The 24,088-nt window shown below is 42.0% G+C and overlaps 2 protein-coding genes across 4 annotated transcripts in view; one reads left to right on the forward strand and one right to left on the reverse strand.

Moving 5' to 3' along the window:
* LOC146578120 (NACHT, LRR and PYD domains-containing protein 3-like) overlaps positions 1-24,088 on the forward strand; it is a 108,643-nt gene that overhangs the window by 56,621 nt on the left and 27,934 nt on the right. The window lies entirely within an intron of this gene.
* The window catches only part of LOC146578122 (uncharacterized), a 30,531-nt gene continuing 7,473 nt past the window's right edge, over positions 1,031-24,088 (reverse strand). Inside the window, exons 2-18 of one of the 3 annotated variants that reach the window (XR_014889957.1) lie at positions 21,931-22,340; positions 20,174-21,797; positions 18,120-18,371; positions 17,434-17,868; positions 14,355-14,807; positions 12,241-12,684; positions 11,368-11,823; positions 8,325-8,729; positions 7,986-8,249; positions 7,623-7,877; positions 7,291-7,539; positions 6,902-7,159; positions 4,963-5,265; positions 4,600-4,869; positions 4,395-4,478; positions 1,310-4,272; positions 1,031-1,227 (exon numbers count right to left, since the gene is read on the reverse strand). Coding sequence is in view for 2 of the 3 variants with exons in the window: in XM_085257354.1 (XP_085113480.1) it covers positions 4,206-4,272; positions 4,395-4,478; positions 4,600-4,869; positions 4,963-5,265; positions 6,902-7,159; positions 7,291-7,539; positions 7,623-7,877; positions 7,986-8,249; positions 8,325-8,729; positions 11,368-11,823; positions 12,241-12,684; positions 14,355-14,807; positions 17,434-17,868; positions 18,120-18,371; positions 20,174-21,797; positions 21,931-22,312 (6,201 nt within the window). In the remaining variant the exon portion in view is untranslated. Of the gene's footprint in view, positions 4,273-4,394; positions 4,479-4,599; positions 4,870-4,962; positions 5,266-6,901; positions 7,160-7,290; positions 7,540-7,622; positions 7,878-7,985; positions 8,250-8,324; positions 8,730-11,367; positions 11,824-12,240; positions 12,685-14,354; positions 14,808-17,433; positions 17,869-18,119; positions 18,372-20,173; positions 21,798-21,930; positions 22,341-22,444; positions 22,514-24,088 lie in introns of all 3 variants that reach the window. The other 2 variants (XM_085257354.1, XM_085257347.1) reach the window with 2 other exon arrangements.

The following is a 24,088-nucleotide window of genomic DNA, read 5'->3' on the forward strand; positions in this document are numbered from 1 at the left end:
GTCAGTCCAGTCACACATTCACTCACACGCATTCACACGAGATATTGCTGATAGTGGAGACGCACAACCTATTCCAGTCTCCATCACCAGCAAGATCACGTCATCATTTTTAAAAGAAAAAGCAATTGTTTATGATTTTGGACTGGATTGACTCGCTGCAATCCTTTTAGACAGGAAGTCACACACTGATCGGGTTCCCACAGCCTTCTCCTCAGCCCATTGTAATCTAGAGAAGCTCACCTTATATTTGCTGTCACGAAAATGTTTTAAAGCGCTGTTAATTCAATCTTGCAGGCCTGCTTAGAACAAAAATTAGAAAAAAGAGAGCTGATTATTAAATCATCAAAACATCATCACCATGAGGGTGACACCTGACAGATTTTCTCTAAGTGCACCGTTACAAAAATAATGGGCCCAGTTCTGGACATGTCCATTTATAGAAAAACTCCCTCTGTTGAAAACAGGAAAGCAACCCAAACCTAACTGGCAGAATTAACCTATCACTAAAACAAAAAAACCCAAATCTGCCAGACTAATCACAGAAAAGTTTTTGCTTACTAGTCTAGCAATATGTTGTGGGAAATAGAACTTCGGGGCCATAAACGTTTTGCCCTACTCCTGGCTTAACTACTACTTACATGGTCTGAAATCGGACTTAAAAAAATCACTCCCTCTGTTCATTTTCCCCACATCAGATTTTAGTGGTTGTGTCCTGGACAAGTCTCACAGTGTTACTGGAGGCCAAGATAATGATTCAGAGTAAGAATCTGGTTAGATAAAGCTGAAAAAGGCTCCAAATCAAAGTACCATCATACTTTTCATTAGTCTCCAGGTTGATGATTATAAACAGAATTATTGAAGTTTTTATCATTTCAGGCTGAAAATCAACATGAATTTGGTTTGAATCAAAGAAGCTCCTTTAATGTGTGTCATTAAAATCCTCACACAGACTTAAAAAGGCAACATTAACATTAAAATAGACGAATGAAACTTCAGCTGCGAGCTTCATGCAGTCATCCTCAGCAGTTCATAGCAGCCACAGCTCTTTATTACGCAGCTTTGAATTAAAGTGAGTGAAGTGTCAGAGTTTGTGTGAGAAGCTGCTTTATGGACAGCTGTACACACGTCTTTATTATTTCTCCATAAATCAAACACACAGGTTTGTCTGTACATGATTTAAAGTGTGACGTTGTGCAGTTAAAGCTGTTTGTGCGACACTCTGACCTCCTGTGAATGAAATGATGAAATAATAAAATAAATAAATATTTTCTACATATTTCAGACATGAAGCAAACCTTTGATTTCTTACATGTTCATGGATGGATGGAGGTGTATAAACTGCTTCAACATCCCACGTCTTCTGATTAAATATGAACTGTGAACAACACGTAATCATCTGTAAATGGTTTGAGGCACACTGAGGCCACCTACAGGGCAGATGGGGAACAGCAGGGATCAGAAATCATCTGAGATGTTAGTGAGAAGTTAGAACAAACAGACTCAAGATGGCTCTAAGTGATCAAAGTTGATCTAAAACAGAAGATAAATCCAAAGCAAAATCAGATTAATGTGTATCATTTCCAGTTACAGTATAAAATATAAATATAAAATGACTTTGTCCTGATATATAATAAAGATGTTAGTTGTTTTGAGCCCCTGTATTAAAAGTCGATCCAGTTTAAAGTCAGCTTGAGTTTGATGTCTTTATGTCAAAGCTGCTCATGATGTTGAGCTGCTGATGGAATAAAAACAGTGAAAAATCTCCTCAATATAAAAGCATGTAGTCCAGACTTAAATGTAGCCTGTTGTTAGCTGAGGTCCACACACAGTGTTTGACAGTGTAAACTGTGTGAAAGAGCTGCTGGTGGAGCTCACTAGGATGAGCAGGTGACCATGTGCCACGAGGTGGAGAGCAGCTGGCCTGGCTTTGATTCTGACCCGGGCCACGTCCCCTTTCTCTCTCCCTCGCTCTCACACTGCAGGCCTACTTGTTGTTCCTAGAGTATTTAAAAGTAGAATGGGCGGGGCCTGGCGCCTGTGGCCCGGCTGGCCCCTTCCAGGGGGTGGGATGCCCTCAGGCCTCTGGGCCTGAAGCTCGGTCCTCTCTGGCACAGCTGGCTGCCGGCAGAGCCCGCGGGCACGCCACTGCAACCCCCTCTGGCCTCTGCTCCGTAGCTGTGGGGTGACCTCTCCTTTGGGGCTCTACTCAGCTCTTAGCAGGAGGGTGGCACGGTTTCCCCCCTTTGGTGGTCCTCCTCGGGTCCTCGTACTCTGGGGCCTCTGGATGTCTGGGGCCTGGATCTCCTCCATACCTGCTTCATACCCTGGTGGACGGGGCTGCGACTCCCCACACTCCCTAGCAGATCATTACATGGAGAAACCTTTGGAATGCAAGCATGCTGATCCACACAGGTATGCACACATGGGTATTCACAGACGCGGACTACACCTTTCTTGGCTGCTGCCTCAAAGCACATTGTGCGCTGTCTATCTTGCGTGCTGCACAATATCGTTTATTATTTAGTAACTACTGATATCTACTGCTAGCTAGTTTATTTAGATGGTGCTGTTTTTATTATGTTGCTCTTTTTTTTTTGTTTGCTTTCTCCTCTGTTTTTTTTCTCCGTACAGGTGATCCAGGTGTTTTGTTTGTTTTTCTTTCTTTCTTCCCCCCCTTCTCACCGTCTCTTCTCCCCTCTGGTTTTCTTTCTCTCCCTCTTTCTTTCATTCTTTCCCCCTGTCCTATCCCCCAGTCATGTCTGTCCTGTTTGTAGCAACTAAAAATAAAATAAATTCATAATTATAATAAGGGTCAATCAAATGGACCAATATGGCAAGGCCATGATGATCCACTTGGTAAAATAAATCCGCTTGGCATCTTTCTTGGCCTCAAGACAACAATTCTGAAATAATAAAAAAAATAAAGGGGGTAGAAAACTGGGCGACACTTGATGGTTTAAACATGCGAGAAGCAGTAGGAGGACACAAGTAGTGATGTTACAGGGAAGAGAAGTTTCAAACAATACAGGCAAATGATCAGGAAAGACGACATCATAAATTTGAAGATTATAAACAGGTAAACCATGAGACAAAACCAGAGTGTGTCCATGTTTATGAGTGGGACCAGTGACAGACTGCAACACATTAAAAGCATCAAGTAGGTTTAAAAAGTCTTTTGCCAGTGGTTTAGTAGGACAACACACATGAATACTCATATCACCCAGGATTAAACTTTGCCCTACTTTGTCATTATTTCAGCCAAGAACTCAGAGAAGTCATGAACAAAGTTGCTGTTATATTTAGGTGGACGGTAGATCAGCGCACAGAGAACAGGATGACCAGGCTCAAACATATTCAGGTCAAAACTGGAGAAAGTGACAGTTGGCGAAAAGTATTTCTGTAAACTGTGGCCACTCCTCCACCTCGGGCCGTAGTCCTCGGTGAGTTAAAATACGAACAGTTTGGCGGTGACAGTTCTGAGAAAGCGCTTAACTCACCGTCACTTAGCCAGGTTTCTGTCACACAGAGGAAATCAACATGAACGTTTTATTTGCTAACGACCGAGCGTTAACAAGGGCGATCCTGGTCCATCAGACCGGTGACAGCCATCCAGGGAACCTGTTTCAGTGGCCACAGATTCCGCGGATTCACTGCAGCGAAGACGAGGTGAGAGAAGGCGGGGACGCTGGATCTCCTCAGCCGAGCCGACCACAGGTGCCGATAGATTCTTACTTAAATTAAATTTAAATTATATTAAATTGCTTAGTATGAAGCAATTGCGAGAGTTTTTACTGAGACCATAAAACTACATCTCCCTGATGATGACGACCGTGACGACGATGTTAAAGATGATGGCGAGCGCTTCACCAGATCTCAAACTGCGTGTGCTCCTTGAAGGCTGCTCTGATGATGATGATGACGACCATGATGATGATGACGACCATGACGACGATGTTAAAGATTATGGCGAGCGCTTCACCAGATCTCAAACTGCGTGTGCTCCTTGAAGGCTGCTCTGATGATGATGATGACGACCAGGATGATAATGATGACCAGGAGGATGATGATAATGACGATGGTGATGATGGCGAGCGCTTCACCAGATCTCAAACTGCGTGTACTCTTTGAAGGCTGCTCTGATGATGATGATGATGATGATGACCAGGAGGATGATGATGATGACGATGGTGATGATGGCGAGCGCTTCACCAGATCTCAAACTGCGTGTGCTCCTTGAAGGCTGCTCTGTGCACGATGTTGTTGCTGAAGAGTCTAGAAAGAGACCAAAGCAGAGAGCAGACGTCACTCACACAGAACAACATGAATCCACGTGAGCTCAGGCTGTGAATGATTCCTCTCAGAGTCTGAGAAGAAACTCCTTCATGTTGGCTCACCGCACACAGTGGATGGAGGGGTTGATGGAGAGCAGCTGCAGTAACACATCGGTCGAAGCATCAGTGATCTGATTGTGACTCAGACTGTAACACAAACACAACATGTGGCTCTAACTGATCGCTGCACATTATATTACTGTAGTGTGTGTGAACAGGCTGATGGTTGTTGGTGCCTCCCACAGGAGGATCAGTGTGTGACACTCACTCTAGGACTTGGACTTTGTGCAGATGTGTGATGAGAGGGAGCAGCAGCTGGTCAGTGAGCTGACAGTGACTGAGGTCCAGCTCTGTCAGCCCTTCACACGAGTCCAGCATCTGGACCAAAGCCCCGCAGACCCTCTGATCCAGCGTGCTGTGACTGAGATCCAGCTCTCCACCCAGGGCTGTACACAGGGACACCGCCCGCCTCACTGCGTCCCTCTCACTGTTCACAGGAACCAGAGACAGCAGCTGGAGGAGGACAGTGTTACTGACTCTAAACAGGACAAACAGAGAAACTGTCAGGATGCATCAACACCAGCGTGAACAAGGTTCTCTCTGGTTCAGACTCTTCGGTGGTCTTTCCCACCTGAGGCGGACCCTGTGGAGGACAGGAAACAGCAGGTCCAGCACGCTGTCCTCCACCTCACAGTCTCGCAGGTCCAGCTGTGTGTCCCGGCTGCCCTGTGTCAGGATGGTGGAGACGGCCCTGCAGTCATCAGCAGTCAGACTCAGAGGCTCAGTCTGATCCTCCTCCGGTAGCTCCACACAGGAGGAGCAGGACAGATCCAAGCTGTGCTGCAGAGTCCTCAGCAGGCCTGACGCTGCCTCCTGCTGGACGTCACAGGCAGCACAGCAGTGGATGAACCTCAGCAGCTGGTTCCTGTCAACACTGGAAAGAAACGCATGGAGACAGAAAATCTCAAATGATAGATGCTGCAAACAAACTGCTGGCTCCAATAAAATGTGTTGATCTTTAAAACTAAAGGATTTTAAGAACAGCATCTATGAACTAGCAGCAGACACATTATTGTAATTAGATGTTGGATTTATGCACAGCACTCATGTTATTAAGACAAAGTCACACTGAGCCCAGTTTCCCTGCTTGGGCTGATTGTGCAGGTGGATGTTAACAGATAACAGCTTTAAATGAATAAGGACTCTGTTCATCTGGTAACTCGTTGTTCATAATTTACTGCATTTATCAGATTAAAAGCATCATTTGTCAGCAGTGATGAAGAGTAAATGTCTCCTTTGTGTCCAGGAAGCCACAGAAACACAGCATGTAGCAGATTATTTTAATGGGTCCAGTTCAAATGTGTCTGCAGACAAACTTGTGATTTGCAGCCTTCAGCTTGTTGTTCGAGCAGCTGATAAAAGTAGCCCAGGAGGTGTAATGACAACACTTGATAATAACTATAATTAATACAATTAAATTGTTAATTCGACCAATTTTAATTCACTAAGATTAAAATGACAATAACGCTGATGATACCATTTGGTAAAACCACAAATGAGACACACAAATCAGAAGCAACAAGTCAGAGGCTGCAGTTTGGGAAACACTGAAGATCACCAGAAATGTTTGGGCCTCATTTGTAAACAAAATGATTTCCAATAATATATTTTTAAACAATTATCTGCATAATTAATGAGAAATTGCAAAGCTGACATTTGTAAACTTTGTAAATAATTCATGAATATTGTGTGACATCTAAAAACAGGACGGCTAATGCTAAGCTGCAGTGTGTTCAGCGATAAGTCGGCCCTTGGGTGTAAATAAAAAAAATGAAACTTTTGATTAGTCTGAATTTCTTTGTTGTTTAGTAAAGTTTGTGTTGGATTAAAATACAACAAACGGCTCTCACTGTTGCCATGACAGCGGGCTAATGCTAAAGAAAAGCGTGTGTGAATCTCTGAGACTAAACAACAGTCGGGGGCGGGGCATCTGTGATGAAACCCTCGATGATAAGTAGTGAAATAAACATCTGGTCATCATTAAAGAACACATACCATAGTGAGAACATGTTGTTTGTGTCATCAGAGTGTAATTATCGTCTCTTTCCAACTATGATATATAAGATAGGAAGCTTCACCACATTGTTGTTCGTACATGTCGCCACTATGAGCGCCACTATCAGCGGCTCTGGGATTCTTTTCCAGGAAAACTGAACTCAAAGCCGTCTTCAAACCAGCTTACTGTCTGTAAACATCAACATGAACCAGTTACTGTTTGATCCTGTTTCCTGTTCTGTGTTTGCTACGGTGACCCTGGGTTGTTAGACAGGCGCCCACTAATAAAATGTGTTATTGTTGCTGTTGTTGTTATTATTACTGCTCTACCTTTAAATGATGTTCACTCTGCCTGCTGTTTGAAACTTTCCTTGTAGTTTCTTGTTCAACTGTTCATGTAATCTGTTCCACACTAACAGTAAAATGTTAGCTTGTTTTTGAAGCATTATGTTACAATAAAGTGTGTTGTTCAGCAATCACACAGCGCAGCACAGAAACGAGCTCTAATATCTGACCTGAGACGAGAAACGCTGTCCAGCATGAGGAGGATGGACTCTACTCCCCCTGCTGGTATGGAGGTCCACAGCAGGTTCAGTCTGACTCCGTCTCCGTGTCTGAGGATGAAGATCAGAGCAGCACAGTCCACTGAGTCCAGCTGTCTACAGCTCAGGCTGATCACATGACCGAGTGACCTCAGCAAACTGGGAACAGCGTGACTGTCGTGAGCTCTGTAGAGCTCTCTGATGGAGCTCATCACAAAGCTGGGACTGGGCCTGAAAACAAAGAGTTTATTTCCAACTTTGTTTAAAGGATCCATGAAGTGCTGATTAAAGATGAGACAGCATTTCAAATCCTCCTGATTAATCAGCAGAAACTGTGTAAAAGATCAAACCACATTCAGCACCTTTTAAACACAATCCTGTCCAGAAAGGGAAGCAGACGTGTGGTCTCCTCCTGTAAGAACAGGTTCTTCCTCAGGTCCACAGTGATGGTCGGAGCCGACGGCTGCTGCAGCAGATAGTGAAGCAGCTCCCAGCTCAGGCAGCAGGAGGTCAGGTCTCCACCAACCTTACTCAAGAAGGACAACGTCAAGTCCTTGTCCTGGGTTTCATGGAGGAGAGACAGGAGCTGCTGGAAGCTCTCTTCACTCAGTCTGCAGAGATCATCAATATAAAATAAGCTTTGAAGTAAAAATCGACATTTTATTTGTCCTGTGATGTTCAGAAAGACATTTACTTGACTGTCAGAGGACCATGATGGAGCAGCAGTGCAATGAGACCCTGAGCAGGGATGCAGGTCTCAGTCAGGTCTAACCGTCCGACTGTCCAGTATCTCAGCAGGGAAGCCAAACTACTGACGGCCCTCAACAATACTCTGTGTGATGGTCGGGCTTTCTTAGGCACAAGAGAAAGCTCTTCAACAGCCAGCCGACGGGCCGCTCTGCCTCTTCTTACCCACTGAGACAGCAGCAAGGACATGTCGATGGAAAGCCTGAAGAACGAAGAGACGAAAGAGCAGAAATGATGAACACCAAGAACTAAAGATTCACATAGAAATGATGTTAGAAGAGCAGGAGAGAGTCATGGTTTCACTTCCTGCCTCAGACTGTGTAGTTGTGTTGTGTGTCTGAAGAGCAGAGCGCCTCCTCTGGCAGACATCTTGCTGGGTGTGAGGATGAGATCCACTTTAGAGCCGCACAGTTTGAGAACTCTCCCCACAGACCAGCAGCTTTTCCTGTGTAACGCTCCTGTTAGCAGCAGCTGGAAGCCCAGCAGCTGCAGCAGAGACTCCAGCTGCTGGGCCTCCTCTCTGGATCTTACAGACATGGATGTGCACACACTCTGGAAGAACTCTGGATCACAGCTGGAACACAGCGAAGATGGGATCAGAGAACATGCTGGAAACGTTCTGCAAATGAAACCATCATCACTTATTTACCTGAGCTGTGAGATAAAAGGCAGACACTGCAGCAAACTCCTCACTTCACTCTCTTCATGTGAGCAGCCTCTCAGCTCCACTTGTTTCTTCTCTGGTTGGAGTTTCAGCAGCTCCAGGAGGATGGAGGTCTTTCTCTCTGAGAGGTCTATGGACCAGACTGCAGGAGCTGACTGGAAAACTGGCTGTAATGATGGAAGGACACTCAGACCTGTTTTAGTCTCATAAGAGTACAGGTCCAGGAGGAAGTCACACCATTTCACTTTAAGAGGACTGTTTTTGTATGTGCACACTGATGCTAACAGCTCCAGGATCTTCTCTCCTGTCTGCTGCTCTCTCTCTGCTGCTGCACAGAACAGACTCACAAAGATCCTCGTTCGGTCTTCATCTGATGTCTCAGCATCAACTCTGCAACAATAAGAAGGAAACATTTAGAGATGATTTGATGTGAGCTGCATTGAAACAACCACACACTGCTGACACACTTTGCAATGTTTGTGAGTTTAATCTGGATCTTTGCTGATTTTCTGTCTTCAGTAAAATGAAACTTTGATAAAAATCAGAGTCTGTTTATTTCTTTGGAAGTCAGCAAACTCATAAATTGAGCAGAGGATCAAATAATTATGTCACTGCTGTAAAAAGGTAGAACACTGTGAGAACAGCTGTAATACAGTGTTGTATTATTCATGTACGTCGGAGTATTTGGAGAGTTTAGATTTTATATTTGCTATGGTCACTGAATCCTGGTGTTTCTTGGTTTAATGCAGTAACGTCTGTTTTCTACAATGTTTCTATGACAGGAAATGCTGTTTGCGTTGGATTCTCTATGATGAAGGAGATGGCGAGCCACCTCTGAACCTCATCACCTCCTTAGCCTGAGCAGCTGCTCTGAGTTTTCACTGTGCCAGACGAGGAGGCCACGCCCCCTTTTCCAGCCTTCACCTGAGTTCACCTGTGTGAAAGCACAGCACCAAACAGCTTAGCTGCTGTGTTTCACTCAGGAGCACTTTGGAAGTGAACCTGACTGGACGTCTTTACTAAAACTGACTGACTACAAACCAGAGGAGCCAACGACAGAACTTCCAAACTCTTCAACATCCCAGAGACACTTTCCTGCATCATCAGGTGACTCCTTGTGATGAGGGAGCAGCTAAAGTAGCCTTGATCGCTTCAATATCAACACTGTGTTCGTGCTGTTTACACTCGTCTGTGACGCTGTGTGAAATATTCACTAGTGTTTTGTGATCATTCACATTTGATTTGATAGAAGAAGTTTCAGGACATTGAAGTTACAGCTCTGAGTGGCTGCAGCTGCTCAGTGAGTCTCTTCCTCTCTTAAAGCCTCAAACTCAGACTCTGGCCCTGCTCATTTAATATTCTGCAAACCTTCAGTGAGTTATGTTTGCACTGTGTGATCAATATTTGTATGTTCTGTATCACTTTGTGCGTTTTCCTTTTCCTGTCATGAAGACAGCTCAGACCTGCTGGCGTCTCCAGGTCCTGCTGAGCTTTCAGGTTATGTGATAAATGCTTTGGAAGCCATGGATGGGCCTCACTTTAGACCAGCTCACACAACATACTTCACTAACAACCAGTAACTGTCTGAATTAACTCAGGAATATCTGTAACACATGTACAACTTTATAAAGTGTTCATCCATCATTGGAAAAGTATCAGACTGCTGTCATTGAACATGTTATATTTGAGCCTCTTCAGCAAAACTTCATCATGTGTATCCATGTTTATGAACGACATACTGAGGAGGAGCAATGCTTCATAAATGATGAAACAAGTATTAACTAACACTAATGCTGAAGAGTGTGCAGCTGTTATAAAGTGTTAGCAGCAAAACACTAAACATCAACAATACAGAAACACACAGAGGGGAACAACAACATCTACAACAGCAGCTTCACCTGCTGCTCACATCACACACGTGGAAATCACATATTTACTAACATTTTACAGTTAATTCATTTAGATTAAGATTTGTTTACACTGAAAATTAGACTCAATTAATATTTTCTGGTTCAGAAACGTCTTAAACACAAAGATTCACATGTTAGTGGCCACGTTGAGCCTCCTGTCAGTGTTTAGTTTCACCAGACTAGCTCTCTGTACCTGGCTATATCACCATGGTAACAGATGCTGAACACAGCCTGGTGTAGATCAGGTTATGTTCAGTGTCAGATTAAAATCAGCTGTAAGTGACACATTTTCTCTGAGTCTTTTATGTCCAGTCTGCTCTGAGCTGGAGCTCATGATAACATGAACGTCACTTTGATGTGGTGACAAACTCCTTCACCAGATTGTGTGTCAGAGCTGAATGCAGCGAGTAACCTTTCATGTTTAAGTGGATCGAGGTCAAAGTGTCACAGCTGTCAGCTTACAAATAAACTGCAGCACAGAGCGCTCACACACATTCATTCATTCACATGTTAATGATTGCTACCAGCATCGCTTAGTCTCCTTTGATGCAGCAACAGTGTTGCCTGTGTTGTTATAGTTACATATTGTTTATAGCGCTGTGTCACCTGTTAATGTAACAATATTTCTTATTAATGGAGGTGAAATCAGTGGGTCTACTTTGTGTGGAAGAAGACAGAAATAACGTATGAATGGTCGTTGTGTGGATGTGGAGAAGAGAGGCCCCAAATGCAGGCTGAAGCTGAACATCCTGGATGACTCAAACTGTTTCCCTCTGCAGTGACAGCTGCTTGATGCTGTTTTGTTTTAAAGCCCATCAGAAACACATAAATACCTTAACAGTACAACTTTTATTAATATTTGTAATGAAGCTTTTTTCCCAGGAGGTCTTAGTGATGCTGTAAATGTCACTAAGTGCAGTTTTATTCTCACAGACAAACTGTCACATGTTAAAAAACTGTTGAAGGTAAACGTTACAAATTTGTGGACTCATTTCTATAAACTGGCTTCAATCAAGCAGCAACTAAATTGTCAAATAGAGCTAAAATATTTTCATAATTATTTTCAGCACTCATTTATTGACAGACAGACTTTATTGTGTGAAGAGCATGTTATTTACCTGAGCTGTGAGATAAAAGGCAGACACTGCAGCAAACTCCTCACTTCACTCTCTTCATGTGAGCAGCCTCTCAGCTCCACTTGTTTCTTCTCTGGTTGGAGTTTCAGCAGCTCCAGGAGGATGGAGGTCTTTCTCTCTGAGAGGTCTATGGACCAGACTGCAGGAGCTGACTGGAAAACTGGCTGTAATGATGGAAGGACACTCAGACCTGTTTTAGTCTCACAGTCCTTCACATGGGAGTACAGATCCAACAGGAAGTCACTCTGATATTGCTTCAGATCATCATCATCATAGAAGTAGCTCTCATGAAGAGGGAATGTCTGATATGTGCACACTGATGCTAACAGCTCCAGGATCTTCTCTCCTGTCTGCTGCTCTCTCTCTGCTGCTGCACAGAACAGACTCACAAAGATCCTGACTGCTTCATCAGGATCTGAACACCCATCATATGCAACACTGTAACAATAAGAAGGAAACATTTAGAGATGATTTGATGTGAGCTGCATAAAAACAGCCACACACTGCTGATGGACTCCATCTGGTCCATGTTTCCTGTACATAATGACGCTCCATGTTAAATATAACATAAATGAGGGAAACATATCATCTCAGTTGCAGCACATAACTAATTTATTAATCCTCATAAAAACAAGAAAACACAAATATTTTAGAAATTTGTCAAAATTCCACTTTTAGAAGCTTCTTTAAATCAAGAAGAGACGGTAAAAACTTTACTTTAAGATTAAATGAATAGAAAAAGTTGTTTTCTGCTTTCTTTGTAAAGTAACTATATACTATGTGTATACTGCATGTGGTGAACGCATGTTCTCCATCAAAACTCTTCACTAAGCTTCTGAATACAATCTGACTTACCTGAGCTGTGAGATAAAAGGCAGACACTGCAGCAAACTCCTCACTTCACTCTCTTCATGTGAGCAGCCTCTCAGCTCCACTTGTTTCTTCTCTGGTTGGAGTTTCAGCAGCTCCAGGAGGATGGAGGTCTTTCTCTCTGAGAGGTCTATGGACCAGACTGCAGGAGCTGACTGGAAAACTGGCTGTAATGATGGAAGGACACTCACACCTGTTTTAGTCTCACAGTCCTTCACATGGGAGCACAGATCCAACAGGAAGTTAATCTGATCATCATCATCATAGAAGTAGCTCTCATGAAGAGGGAATGTCTGATATGTGCACACTGATGCTAACAGCTCCAGGATCTTCTCTCCTGTCTGCTGCTCTCTCTCTGCTGCTGCACAGAACAGATTCACAAAGAACCTGACTGCTTCATCAGGATCTGAACACCCATCATATGCAAAACTGTAACAATAAGAAGGAAACATTCAGAGATGATTTGATGTGAGCTGCATAAAAACAGCCACACACTGCTGATGGACTCCATGTTGTATATAATGAAAGTCCATTTTAAAGCCATCTTCCATCAGAGCAGCTGAACAGTGTTCTTAGACAGTTACTGACTCACAACACAAACACTCAGCCTGTGTGTGAAATCACTGCGTTCTGAACTGTAACTGTTATTTTGTTCGCTGTCTGACTTTAGAGAGTCAAACACTAAACATCAACAATACAGAAACACACAGAGGGGAACAACAACATCTACAACAGCAGCTTCACCTGCTGCTCACATCACACACCTCTCTGCTGTCTGACATCTTCATCTGCTCACTATAGAGCTGCTACCACCATCATCATCATCATGCTCAGTAAAACAAAGTCAGAGATAAAGTCCAGCTGCATGTAACTCATTCATTTACTGAGTTACGTCACTGAAGGACTCGTTGAGTTTGCTTTCATGCTGTTTCCATGGCGATGATGGATTCAGGTGTAAAGGATGTTTCTGGCATGTGTGCACTCCAACACTCTGCAGCAGGAGCTCAGTCACATGATCCTATCAAATATAAATCTAACCTTTCTGATGAGCACTGTCAGGTTTTGTATTGTTGATTGTCATTTATGCTTAGAAATATCTACTTATATATGCTTAGAGTTGTATAATTAGTTGTAGATTGGTAGAGGTTTGATCCTTAATAGTCTGCAAACTTTGTGTGCACACCTACATCCTGGGAGCATGGGAGAGGTCGTACATTGTCTTATTGTTTTATGGCAGGATAAACGTGGCTGTGTCTGTTTTAGGCTAAGTGCCTTTGGTTTAGATGAACTGCTGGACTTCCAGACCAGCAGGTTTAGGGAAGTCATTTATGGGGTCACACTCTGACCACACACACACACACACACACACACACACACACACACACACACACACACACACACACACACACACACACACACACACACACACACACACACACACACACGTTACTCTTTGTGTGTATGTAGACGTCGTATGTTAATGAACCTATGCATATTCATGTAACCTCAATAAAAGAGCAGTGTTACGGGGGAACGGACGAGAGCAACTGGGGTCAAGCGAAGGAACAGCGTTTGTCCGGTTCTCTCCCGTGCACGAGGAACATGAAGAACTTTGCCTACTTCGTGTCTTGCTTGCTGTGTAATTATATTGTCTTCAACGTTCCTGCAAATAGGTTCAAGCTACAAACCTATCACAGTGCACTCCAACTCTCTGCAGCAGGAGCTCAGTCACATGATCCTATCAAATATAAATCTAACCTTTCTGATGAGAACGTCTTTATTCTAGATGCTGATAAGCATTAAAAGTCGTCTGATATTTATAGAAAATATGAAACTTCATAGCAACAAACAGCTGAACACGTCAGTGAAACACAGGGATGGACTGAGAACGTTTCCCTCTGAAATATGACAGAGTCTGAATACATTTATAACATGATCCATGTAGATTAGGTCAAACATATGATGCTGATGACAAACAAGCAGCACAAGACAAAATCATCACTTTACAATTCATGGAGCTCCAAATATTTCCATCACTTATTTTCACAGCAAATCTTCTCTTACAGATATTTGACTCGTGTGAAGAGCATGTTATTTACCTGAGCTGTGAGATAAAAGGCAGACACTGCAGCAAACTCCTCACTTCACTCTCTTCATGTGAGCAGCCTCTCAGCTCCACTTGTTTCTTCTCTGGTTGGAGTTTCAGCAGCTCCAGGAGGATGGAGGTCTTTCTCTCTGAGAGGTCTATGGACCAGACTGCAGGAGCTGACTGGAAAACTGGCTGTAATGATGGAAGGACACTCAGACCTGTTTTAGTCTCACAGTCCTTCACATGGGAGCACAGATCCAACAGGAAGTCACTCTGATATTGCTTCAGATAATCATCATCATCTTCATCCATGTGTCTCTCATGAAGAGGGAATGTCTGATATGTGCACACTGATGCTAACAGCTCCAGGATCTTCTCTCCTGTCTGCTGCTCTCTCTCTGCTGCTGCACAGAACAGACTCATAAAGATCCTTCCGTCTTCGTCAAATGTCTCAGCATCAACTCTGCAACAATAAGAAGGAAACATTTAGAGATGATTTGATGTGAGCTGCATTGAAACAACCACACACTGCTGACACACTTTGCAATGTTTGTGAGTTTAATCTGGATCTTTGCTGATTTTCTGTCTTCAGTAAAATGAAACTTTGATAAAAATCAGAGTCTGTTTATTTCTTTGGAAGTCAGCAAACTCATAAATTGAGCAGAGGATCAAATAATTATGTCACTGCTGTAAAAAGGTAGAACACTGTGAGAACAGCTGTAATACAGTGTTGTATTATTCATGTACGTCGGAGTATTTGGAGAGTTTAGATTTTATATTTGCTATGGTCACTGAATCCTGGTGTTTCTTGGTTTAATGCAGTAACGTCTGTTTTCTACAATGTTTCTATGACAGGAAATGCTGTTTGCGTTGGATTCTCTATGATGAAGGAGATGGCGAGCCACCTCTGAACCTCATCACCTCCTTAGCCTGAGCAGCTGCTCTGAGCTTTCACTGTGCCAGACGAGGAGGCCACGCCCCCTTTTTCAGCCTTCACCTGAGTTCACCTGTGTGAAAGCACAGCACCAAACAGCTTAGCTGCTGTGTTTCACTCAGCAGCACTTTGGAAGTGAACCTGACTGGACGTCTTTACTAAAACTGACTGACTACAAACCAGAGGAGCCAACGACAGAACTTCCAAACTCTTCAACATCCCAGAGACACTTTCCTGCATCATCAGGTGACTCCTTGTGATGAGGGAGCAGCTAAAGTAGCCTTGATCACTTCAATATCAACACTGTGTTCGTGCTGTTTACACTCGTCTGTGACGCTGTGTGAAATATTCACTAGTGTTTTGTGATCATTCACATTTGATTTGATAGAAGAAGTTTCAGGACATTGAAGTTACAGCTCTGAGTGGCTCCAGCTGCTCAGTGAGTCTCTTCCTCTCTTAAAGCCTCAAACTCACACTCTGGCCCTGCTCATGTAATATTCTGCAAACCTTCAGTGAGTTATGTTTGCACTGTGTGATCAATATTTGTATGTTCTGTATCACTTTGTGCGTTTTCCTTTTCCTGTCATGAAGACAGCTCAGACCTGCTGGCGTCTCCAGGTCCTGCTGAGCTTTCAGGTTATGTGATAAATGCTTTGGAAGTCATGGATGGGCCTCACTTTAGACCAGCTCACACAACATACTTCACTAACAACCAGTAACTGTCTGAATTAACTCAGGAATATCTGTAACACATGTACAACTTTATAAAGTGTTCGTCCATCATTGGAAAAGTATCAGACTGCTGTCATTGAACATGTTATATTTGAGCCTCTTCAGCAAAACTTCATCATGTGTATCCATGATTATGAACGACATACTGAGGAGGAGTAATGCTTCATAAATGATGAAACAAGTATTAACTAACACTAATGCTGAAGAGTGTGCAGCTGTTATAAAGTGTTAGCAGCAAAACACTAAACATCAACAATACAGAAACACACAGAGGGGAACAACAACATCTACAACAGCAGCTTCACCTGCTGCTCACATCACACACGTGGAAATCACATATTTACTAACATTTTACAGTTAATTCATTTAGATTAAGATTTGTTTACACTGAAAATTAGACTCAATTAATATTTTCTGGTTCAGAAACGTCTTAAACACAAAGATTCACATGTTAGTGGCCACGTTGAGCCTCCTGTCAGTGTTTAGTTTCACCAGACTAGCTCTCTGTACCTGGCTATATCACCATGGTAACAGATGCTGAACACAGCCTGGTGTAGATCAGGTTATGTTCAGTGTCAGATTAAAATCAGCTGTAAGTGACACATTTTCTCTGAGTCTTTTATGTCCAGTCTGCTCTGAGCTGGAGCTCATGATAACATGAACGTCACAAACTCCTTCACCAGATTGTGTGTCAGAGCTGAATGCAGCGAGTAACCTTTCATGTTTAAGTGGATCGAGGTCAAAGTGTCACAGCTGTCAGCTTACAAATAAACTGCAGCACAGAGCGCTCACACACATTCATTCATTCACATGTTAATGATTGCTACCAGCATCGCTTAGTCTCCTTTGATGCAGCAACAGTGTTGCCTGTGTTGTTATAGTTACATATTGTTTATAGCTCTGTGTCACCTGTTAATGTAACAATATTTCTTATTAATGGAGGTGAAATCAGTGGGTCTACTTTGTGTGGAAGAAGACAGAAATAACGTATGAATGGTCGTTGTGTGGATGTGGAGAAGAGAGGCCCCAAATGCAGGCTGAAGCTGAACATCCTGGATGACTCAAACTGTTTCCCTCTGCAGTGACAGCTGCTTGATGCTGTTTTGTTTTAAAGCCCATCAGAAACACATAAATACCTTAACAGTACAACTTTTATTAATATTTGTAATGAAGCTTTTTTTCCCAGGAGGTCTTAGTGATGCTGTAAATGTCACTAAGTGCAGTTTTATTCTCACAGACAAACTGTCACATGTTAAAAAACTGTTGAAGGTAAACGTTACAAATTTGTGGACTCATTTCTATAAACTGGCTTCAATCAAGCAGCAACTAAATTGTCAAATAGAGCTAAAATATTTTCATGAATTATTTTCAGCACTCATTTATTGACAGACAGACTTTATTGTGTGAAGAGCATGTTATTTACCTGAGCTGTGAGATAAAAGGCAGACACTGCAGCAAACTCCTCACTTCACTCTCTTCATGTGAGCAGCCTGTCAGCTCCACTTGTTTCTTCTCTGGTTGGAGTTTCAGCAGCTCCAGGAGGATGGAGGTCTTTCTCTCTGAGAGGTCTATGGACCAGACTGCAGGAGCTGACTGGAAAACTGGCTGTAATGATGGAAGGACACTCAGACCTGTTTTAGTCTCACAGTCCTTCACATGGGAGCACAGATCCAACAGGAAGTTAATCTGATATTTGTCATTGTAATGAGAATGAAGAGGGAATGTCTGATAAGAGCAGACTGATGATAGCATGTTGAGGATCTTCTCTCCTGTCCTCTGTTCTCTCTCTGCTGCTACAATGAAGAGATTCACCAACAACTCAGTTTGATCTGAGAGATTTCCTGATGACTGACAGAAACTGGAAGAAAGAAAAGGAAACACGATGTGATGATTTGATCTGAGCACAACAAACAGAAACAAGCAGCACTGACACGTCCTAGATTTGTCTCAGATAAATATCTCCAGCATTAAAAGTACATTAAAGACATATAAGGTCAGTACTACAGTTGGTTCAATTATTTCTATAAAGTAACTCGACTGGATTTTAAACCACAATTGAAGATCACATGAAAACATTGAGTGTTTAATAAGTAAAACCAAAGAGCATACCTGAGTGAGTGGATGTGGGGTAAATGGTGTAAGAGGAACGAGCTCGCACTTTGACAGACTCTGTGATCACAGTGAAGGCAGACTTTCACCTTCCTCTTCTGCAGGACTCTCACAGCTCGGTCATACAGTTGTGTTTCACTGTTGACTGGGAGGTGCAGCTGATTCTCAGTGAAGTCAAGTAAACTCACGTAATCCACGTCCCCATCAGTCAGAAGAGAAATGCTCCACAGCTGGCGTGACAAGGAGTCACTCCTACAGTTGGAAGGTTGGTAGAGAACTTCATTAGTTCACATTTAATCAGCTGCTGAGAACTATTATTATATTATATATGATTATTTATTATTATTATTATGATTATAATAGTCTATTTGTGTAGATTCATGCTGAAACTGAAGAACCATGTTCGCCTTTTTTCATGCAAAAATCCTAATTTGTGCAAAGCTGCCAGAGGCTTAAGAGGATTGACTCTGCATACGATATAAACCAGAGACGGGTGAGCTGATGTGAGTTTGCAGCCTTCAAGGTTTAGAAAGTAAATCTTAAACAAGTGTAAAATCTACATTCAAAATACGAACAGATATAGTCAGCAGAGTCACCGCAGTTTGAACAGGATGTAAGAATCATTCTGTCTACAGAAATAACACCATATAAGACACATGTGGAGCTTCAAATGTTAGAGATCCTGCAGCTGGCTTTTGGGGCTGTGCAGGGCTCTCTCTTCTGGAAGATGATTGAATAAAAAGAAATATAAAATGTTTTGACCACTATGAGTCAGATTTTCTCTGTTCTATCATGGGGACAAAAGAATCTGGGTTTAATACTAATTTACCTCTTGTAGCAGTTTTTATCTCTGGTTATAAGGACAACTTTACCCTCCTAGGATGTGGCGTCCACATATGGGGACATCACATTTTGGTTGCCTACTAGACAACAATACTAAGTTTTGCTCTTTCAAATGAACCATGTCGCTCAAAGGGGCACAATTGTTGTTTCTCCTTTTGTTTTTGTACTCAGGAAAAATGCTGCTGTGTTCAGACACCAAATAAAGAGTTTTGTACATCATTACTCAATTGTGACTGTATAGTGTTCTACTATAAAGTCACAAGAGCAAAGAGAAATGTAAAATGCATGAAAGAGTTCGGGTGTTAGGAGGTTAATGGACTGATCATTGCTGACGTGTTTGGGTCTTGCTGTTTGGTTAGAAACTAAAAAACAAAGATACTTCTCTGAAATCTTAAAGGTTTTGACTCACTGTCAGCTTGTTTGTTGTGTTCAGGAGACGAGCTAATCTTTATAATTCATTGTACATTAATGAGAAAACTGTATTGAACTAGCAGACTAACAACATGAAAATTTATCTAAACACATTTTTGTAGAGGAAATCCTTATATTTATGTTTATATGTGAACTAGAGGGTGAGACATTTTGACTTAGTGGATTTTAACTGAACACAAGGTAACAAAGGCAGTATGTTTCTCATTGGAGAATAAAAGCTATACGTGTCTGCCTGATAACTCAGGAGTAACAGCTACAAATGAACACAGCATTAATCTGGCAGATAGGTCTGTTACTCTAACCTTACTTTGGGTTGTCTTTAGCACTGCTCATGGCCTCTGATCATGAAATTAACTTCACAATAATTATGAGACCATGGGTCAGTGTGATGCAGTGGTGCTAGTTTACAAGTTAAATGTGCTTCAGCTGAGACTGAAAACGTCTTACATAAGTAATAAAATCTCTCATTCAAATGACAAACGTCCAGGTAAAAGTTAGTTAGCTTTCTGGGATCCCCTCACCTGGATTACTATGTATGCATCAAGACTTAAGAATAATGTTACCAAATACCTAAAGACTACGTACAAACTTTCTGCTGTCTACAACTCACTGGAAACATGATGAAACAAAGCTGAAACAAATCCTTCTCACTACTATGTTTTCATTTTTCACTTTAAGAAAAACACATACTGCTCTAAATCACTGAATGCTTTACATTTAAAACATTAAAAACAGATGTACAGAACCCTTTAACTTCAGATCTAAATGTTCTCACTTACCTTTGAAGTTTGCTGAGGCATCCCAGCAAAGGCCTCATTCCCTGTTTTGATGCTGTTGTATCCTCCAGGTTCAGCTCTATTTTCCTCTCCTGACTCTGGCTGATAACATAGGCCAGAACACAACACTGCTGAGGATCAAGAGTCTCTCCACTCGCATCAATACAGTAGTCCAGTTTATCCAGGAGGCAGAGGCAGGCATCAGGTGACTGAGACTCATAGAGGCATTGACATAAGAACATTAAGTCCACTTCACAGTCTTCACTGTCACTACAACCTACAAAGGTGGTCACCAAGTGTTTGAAGAACCAGTCAGACGTGTCTCTGAGCTGCTGAGGAGGAAGGAGACCTTCTAACAAATCAGTGTTCTTCTCATTCAACAGTCCACACAGGAAAGGGACCAAGTGTTTCATGTGTTTGCTGCCCTGAACCAGACACTGCTGTAGAACACATCTGGTCTTCTCTGGATCCTTTAAGACCCACAGAGCTGCAAAAAACTCCTGAACCGTGTAGTGGAGAAAGGCACACAAGGGTTTCCTCACAGTTGGGCTGATTTGAATTACATTCCTGCTCAAAATGGCCAAATTAGCACAGCTGTCTAGTTTGGGCAGTGATGTTAGGCTCACATTTTTCCCTTCTGTTGCACAAAAAGCTGCCTGAGATAAAGACAGTATTGCATCCCATTTAGTACTTTCATTTTCAGGTGTCTTGGAAACATTCCTCTGATTGCAGAAATGGAGGATATTGAGGTATATTTCAGTAACTGTGCAGGGATGTGGAGAGAAATCTGAGCCCTCAAAGCTAAAGCAGGCGACCACCATCAGGGCGTACATGGGGACGTGGCAAAGAGAGAATAACTCCAGGTTACACAAGACTTTGTTGAGGTGGTTCTCACTCAGATTCTTGGATAAGTACTCTCTGATGCCCTGCTCACTGAAGCCTTTCACTTCCACTCTGAGACAGTCCCAATCCAACAGGAAGTCTGCTGACTCCACCTCTGGTCTGCAGGTGATGATGATCTTTGCTTCAGGTAGAAGAGTCTTCTGTATGAGCTTAAACACCACAGATCTAGAGTCAACATCTGTAAATCCATCAAAAATAATGGTAACACTGTCAGCATTATTCTTTATGTCCTCTAAGACCTCATCGTTGCCTTCATCTGGTTCACAGAACACACTGAAGAGAAGATCCTCCAGTTTATGGACCTCTGTGATGTTGGGTGTTTCTCTCATATCAAAGTAGAACATGTAATCTAGATCCTTGTTATCTTTCTCTGACCACAGTTTCAAAATCTGATGGACCACAGCTGTTTTCCCAGTTCCAGGTTTTCCTACCAAAAGGATTTTTCTTTCATATGTTTTCAGGAGTTCACTCGGAGAGGTTCCATGTTTGTCCTCAGGTATGTACGTTTTTAGTTTTTTAGGTCGAAGCTTCCTGCTTTTCTTGATCTTTGACTTTTTTATTTTGGATGGTGAAGCCTGTCCTGGTGTGTCTAACACAAGCGAGGTGTAGGACAGGGAGCTCTGCTTGTTGAACAGGACTGCTTTACTTTGGCTCCATGATCTTTCTGAAATCTTCTGAGCTTCTGATTTCAGCTTTTGTTGGTATCTGTGACACGGGCTGGGGCCTGAAAGAAAGGAGGTGTGGGAGAAAAAAAAAGCAGAACAATTTAATGTCACTGATGTGTCACTGGACAGCAACACAATATGGATGGATTAAAAATCATCTATACGTTAAAATCATTTCAGTTTAAAAAATACCTTGTACATCCATGTTAATGTCCTCCCTGAAGGAAAAGCAGCTGATCCAGTAGTTGAGATCAAACATGTTGGACAGAGAGGACGATGACTCTGGATTTTCTGCAAAAGACAGTGATCTCTCTCCAGAGGTTCTCCTTGTTGTGTCAATAATCCTGAGAAACTCATAGCAAGCTTCTTCCCCCATTTCTATAACATAGTCCACAATTCTTCTGGTTTTGTCAAATCCATCACTCTCTGACTTTATTTTATTCACATCTTCCTCTGAGAAAAATCCTCTCGTGGACAGGTTCTCCACAATCTCAGTGAACCCCTTTAATGTTCTCACCAGGTGGTCTCTGGCACTCCTGACGTAATCCAAGGCTGACTGAGATGCACAAGCCATGATCTTTACTTGCTGGATTTCAGAGGTCCTGTTCAGAGAAAAAAATATACATCAGGGTGAACAACATGGATTTCAAACAGTGATTTATTCTTTGTGGCATGGAGTGTTCGGTTAAAGCAGGATAAAGCTCACCTCTCTTTTTAATTATCACTGCTGTGCAAACAGATGACACTGATTAGTCTGCGCCCCAGGATTAGAAATCTGGCCGGAAAACAGGCAACATTTAGTTTGTGTATTGGCCTTTGTTACGGCCCTAGCAGGGCCTCCTCCTGAAGTTGCCTGTGTGTGCATGTCCTACTGAAGGTCCTGTCTTAGGACTCCTATCAGAAATTAAAGGTATTTAAGGCCAGAGAAAGATGAGCTCTGGTGCCAGATAGCTGTTTTTGGTGGGTGCAGTTAGTGAGCTGTCTTTGCTGATTGTTCGGTGACTAAACTTTTTTTTAACTTTTCAGTTTACTGACCTACGCCTGAGTTTTGGGCTGGTTTCCTTTAATGCTCACCTCAATGCACTATATGGGTTCTGGAACTAGCCCCCAGGAGAGGGGACGAGGAGATTTAGGAGACGTTCAGAGTTCATTTTTGGATTTTAAAAAATATATAATTTAAAAGAAAAGGACAGCCAATATTATCTTAAGATTAGTTACCATAGCAACAACTTATCTTAAACACATTTAAATACTTGGTTTTAACACTTGAAGACCAAATTCTTTACATTTTGAAGCCAAACTTGGTCATTTTTAAAATGATCTTGAGCCATAGTTCTCCAAGATTTCTAAAGCCAGTAGTGTGTGAGAATTGACTGAATTATAAAGATAGCAAAGAACCGTTAGATTTTAATCCTCTGTGCAAAACCATCTAGCAAGTGTCTGATTGACAGCTGCTTCCTTTTGCAGCATGCCTTGTTTGCTGATGATATTTTGATTTACTTGACAAATCCAAACACTACTTTCCCCAAGCTGTTGTCACTTCTGGAGATCTTTAGCTCAATATCAGGTTATAAACTAAATATATCGAAGACTCAGATATTAACTTTTAATTATAAGCCAAATCACGAAATTAAGTCTAAAGCTAATTTGAAATGGGAGTCGGAGCAGATGAAGTATCTTGGAGTAAATATTACTAAAGATCTCTCTAAGATATATAATGCAAACTTTAATCCTTTGTGTTATAAAATAAAAGAGGATATTAAAAGATGGGATTTATTACCATTTTTAAATTTTGAATCACGTATTGATACAGTTAAAATGAATATCTTGCCCAGGATGCTTTATCTGTTCCAAACACTCCCAGTTGAAATAACTGATAAACAATTTCAGGAATGGGATAAAATAATCTCTAGGTTCATATGGCAGGGAAAAAACCACGGATTAAGTATCAAACTATTCAGTTGGCTAAAGACAAAGGGGGGTTGGGGTTCCCATGTTTGAAAGATTATTATATTTCAGCTCAATTGAGGATATTAGTGTGTTGGTGTAATGTAGACTACCAAGCGAGATGGAAAGAAATAGAAATAGAAACAGTGGCCTTAAGAGATTTTCCAATTCAAGCAATCTTAGGGGATGTGACACTCATTAAAAAACAAATTCATCAAGGAAACCAATGGATTAACCTGCCTTTAAAACTTTGGTTACAATTTCTTAATAAGAATGATTGGAATGAAGAGGTTAGGATTTTAAGATGGTGCGCTTTTGATTTTGATTTTTTACCCAATAAGTTAGATGTAAGATATAAAAAATGGGCAGGACAAGGTTTAATGGCATATTGTATGTTTTACGA

Source organism: Mchenga conophoros, linkage group LG3 (genome assembly GCF_057382185.1).
Source record: "Mchenga conophoros isolate Kocher_MC1m ecotype Shallow Benthic linkage group LG3, M_conophoros_male_GT1.1, whole genome shotgun sequence".
Lineage (NCBI taxonomy): Eukaryota > Metazoa > Chordata > Actinopteri > Cichliformes > Cichlidae > Mchenga > Mchenga conophoros.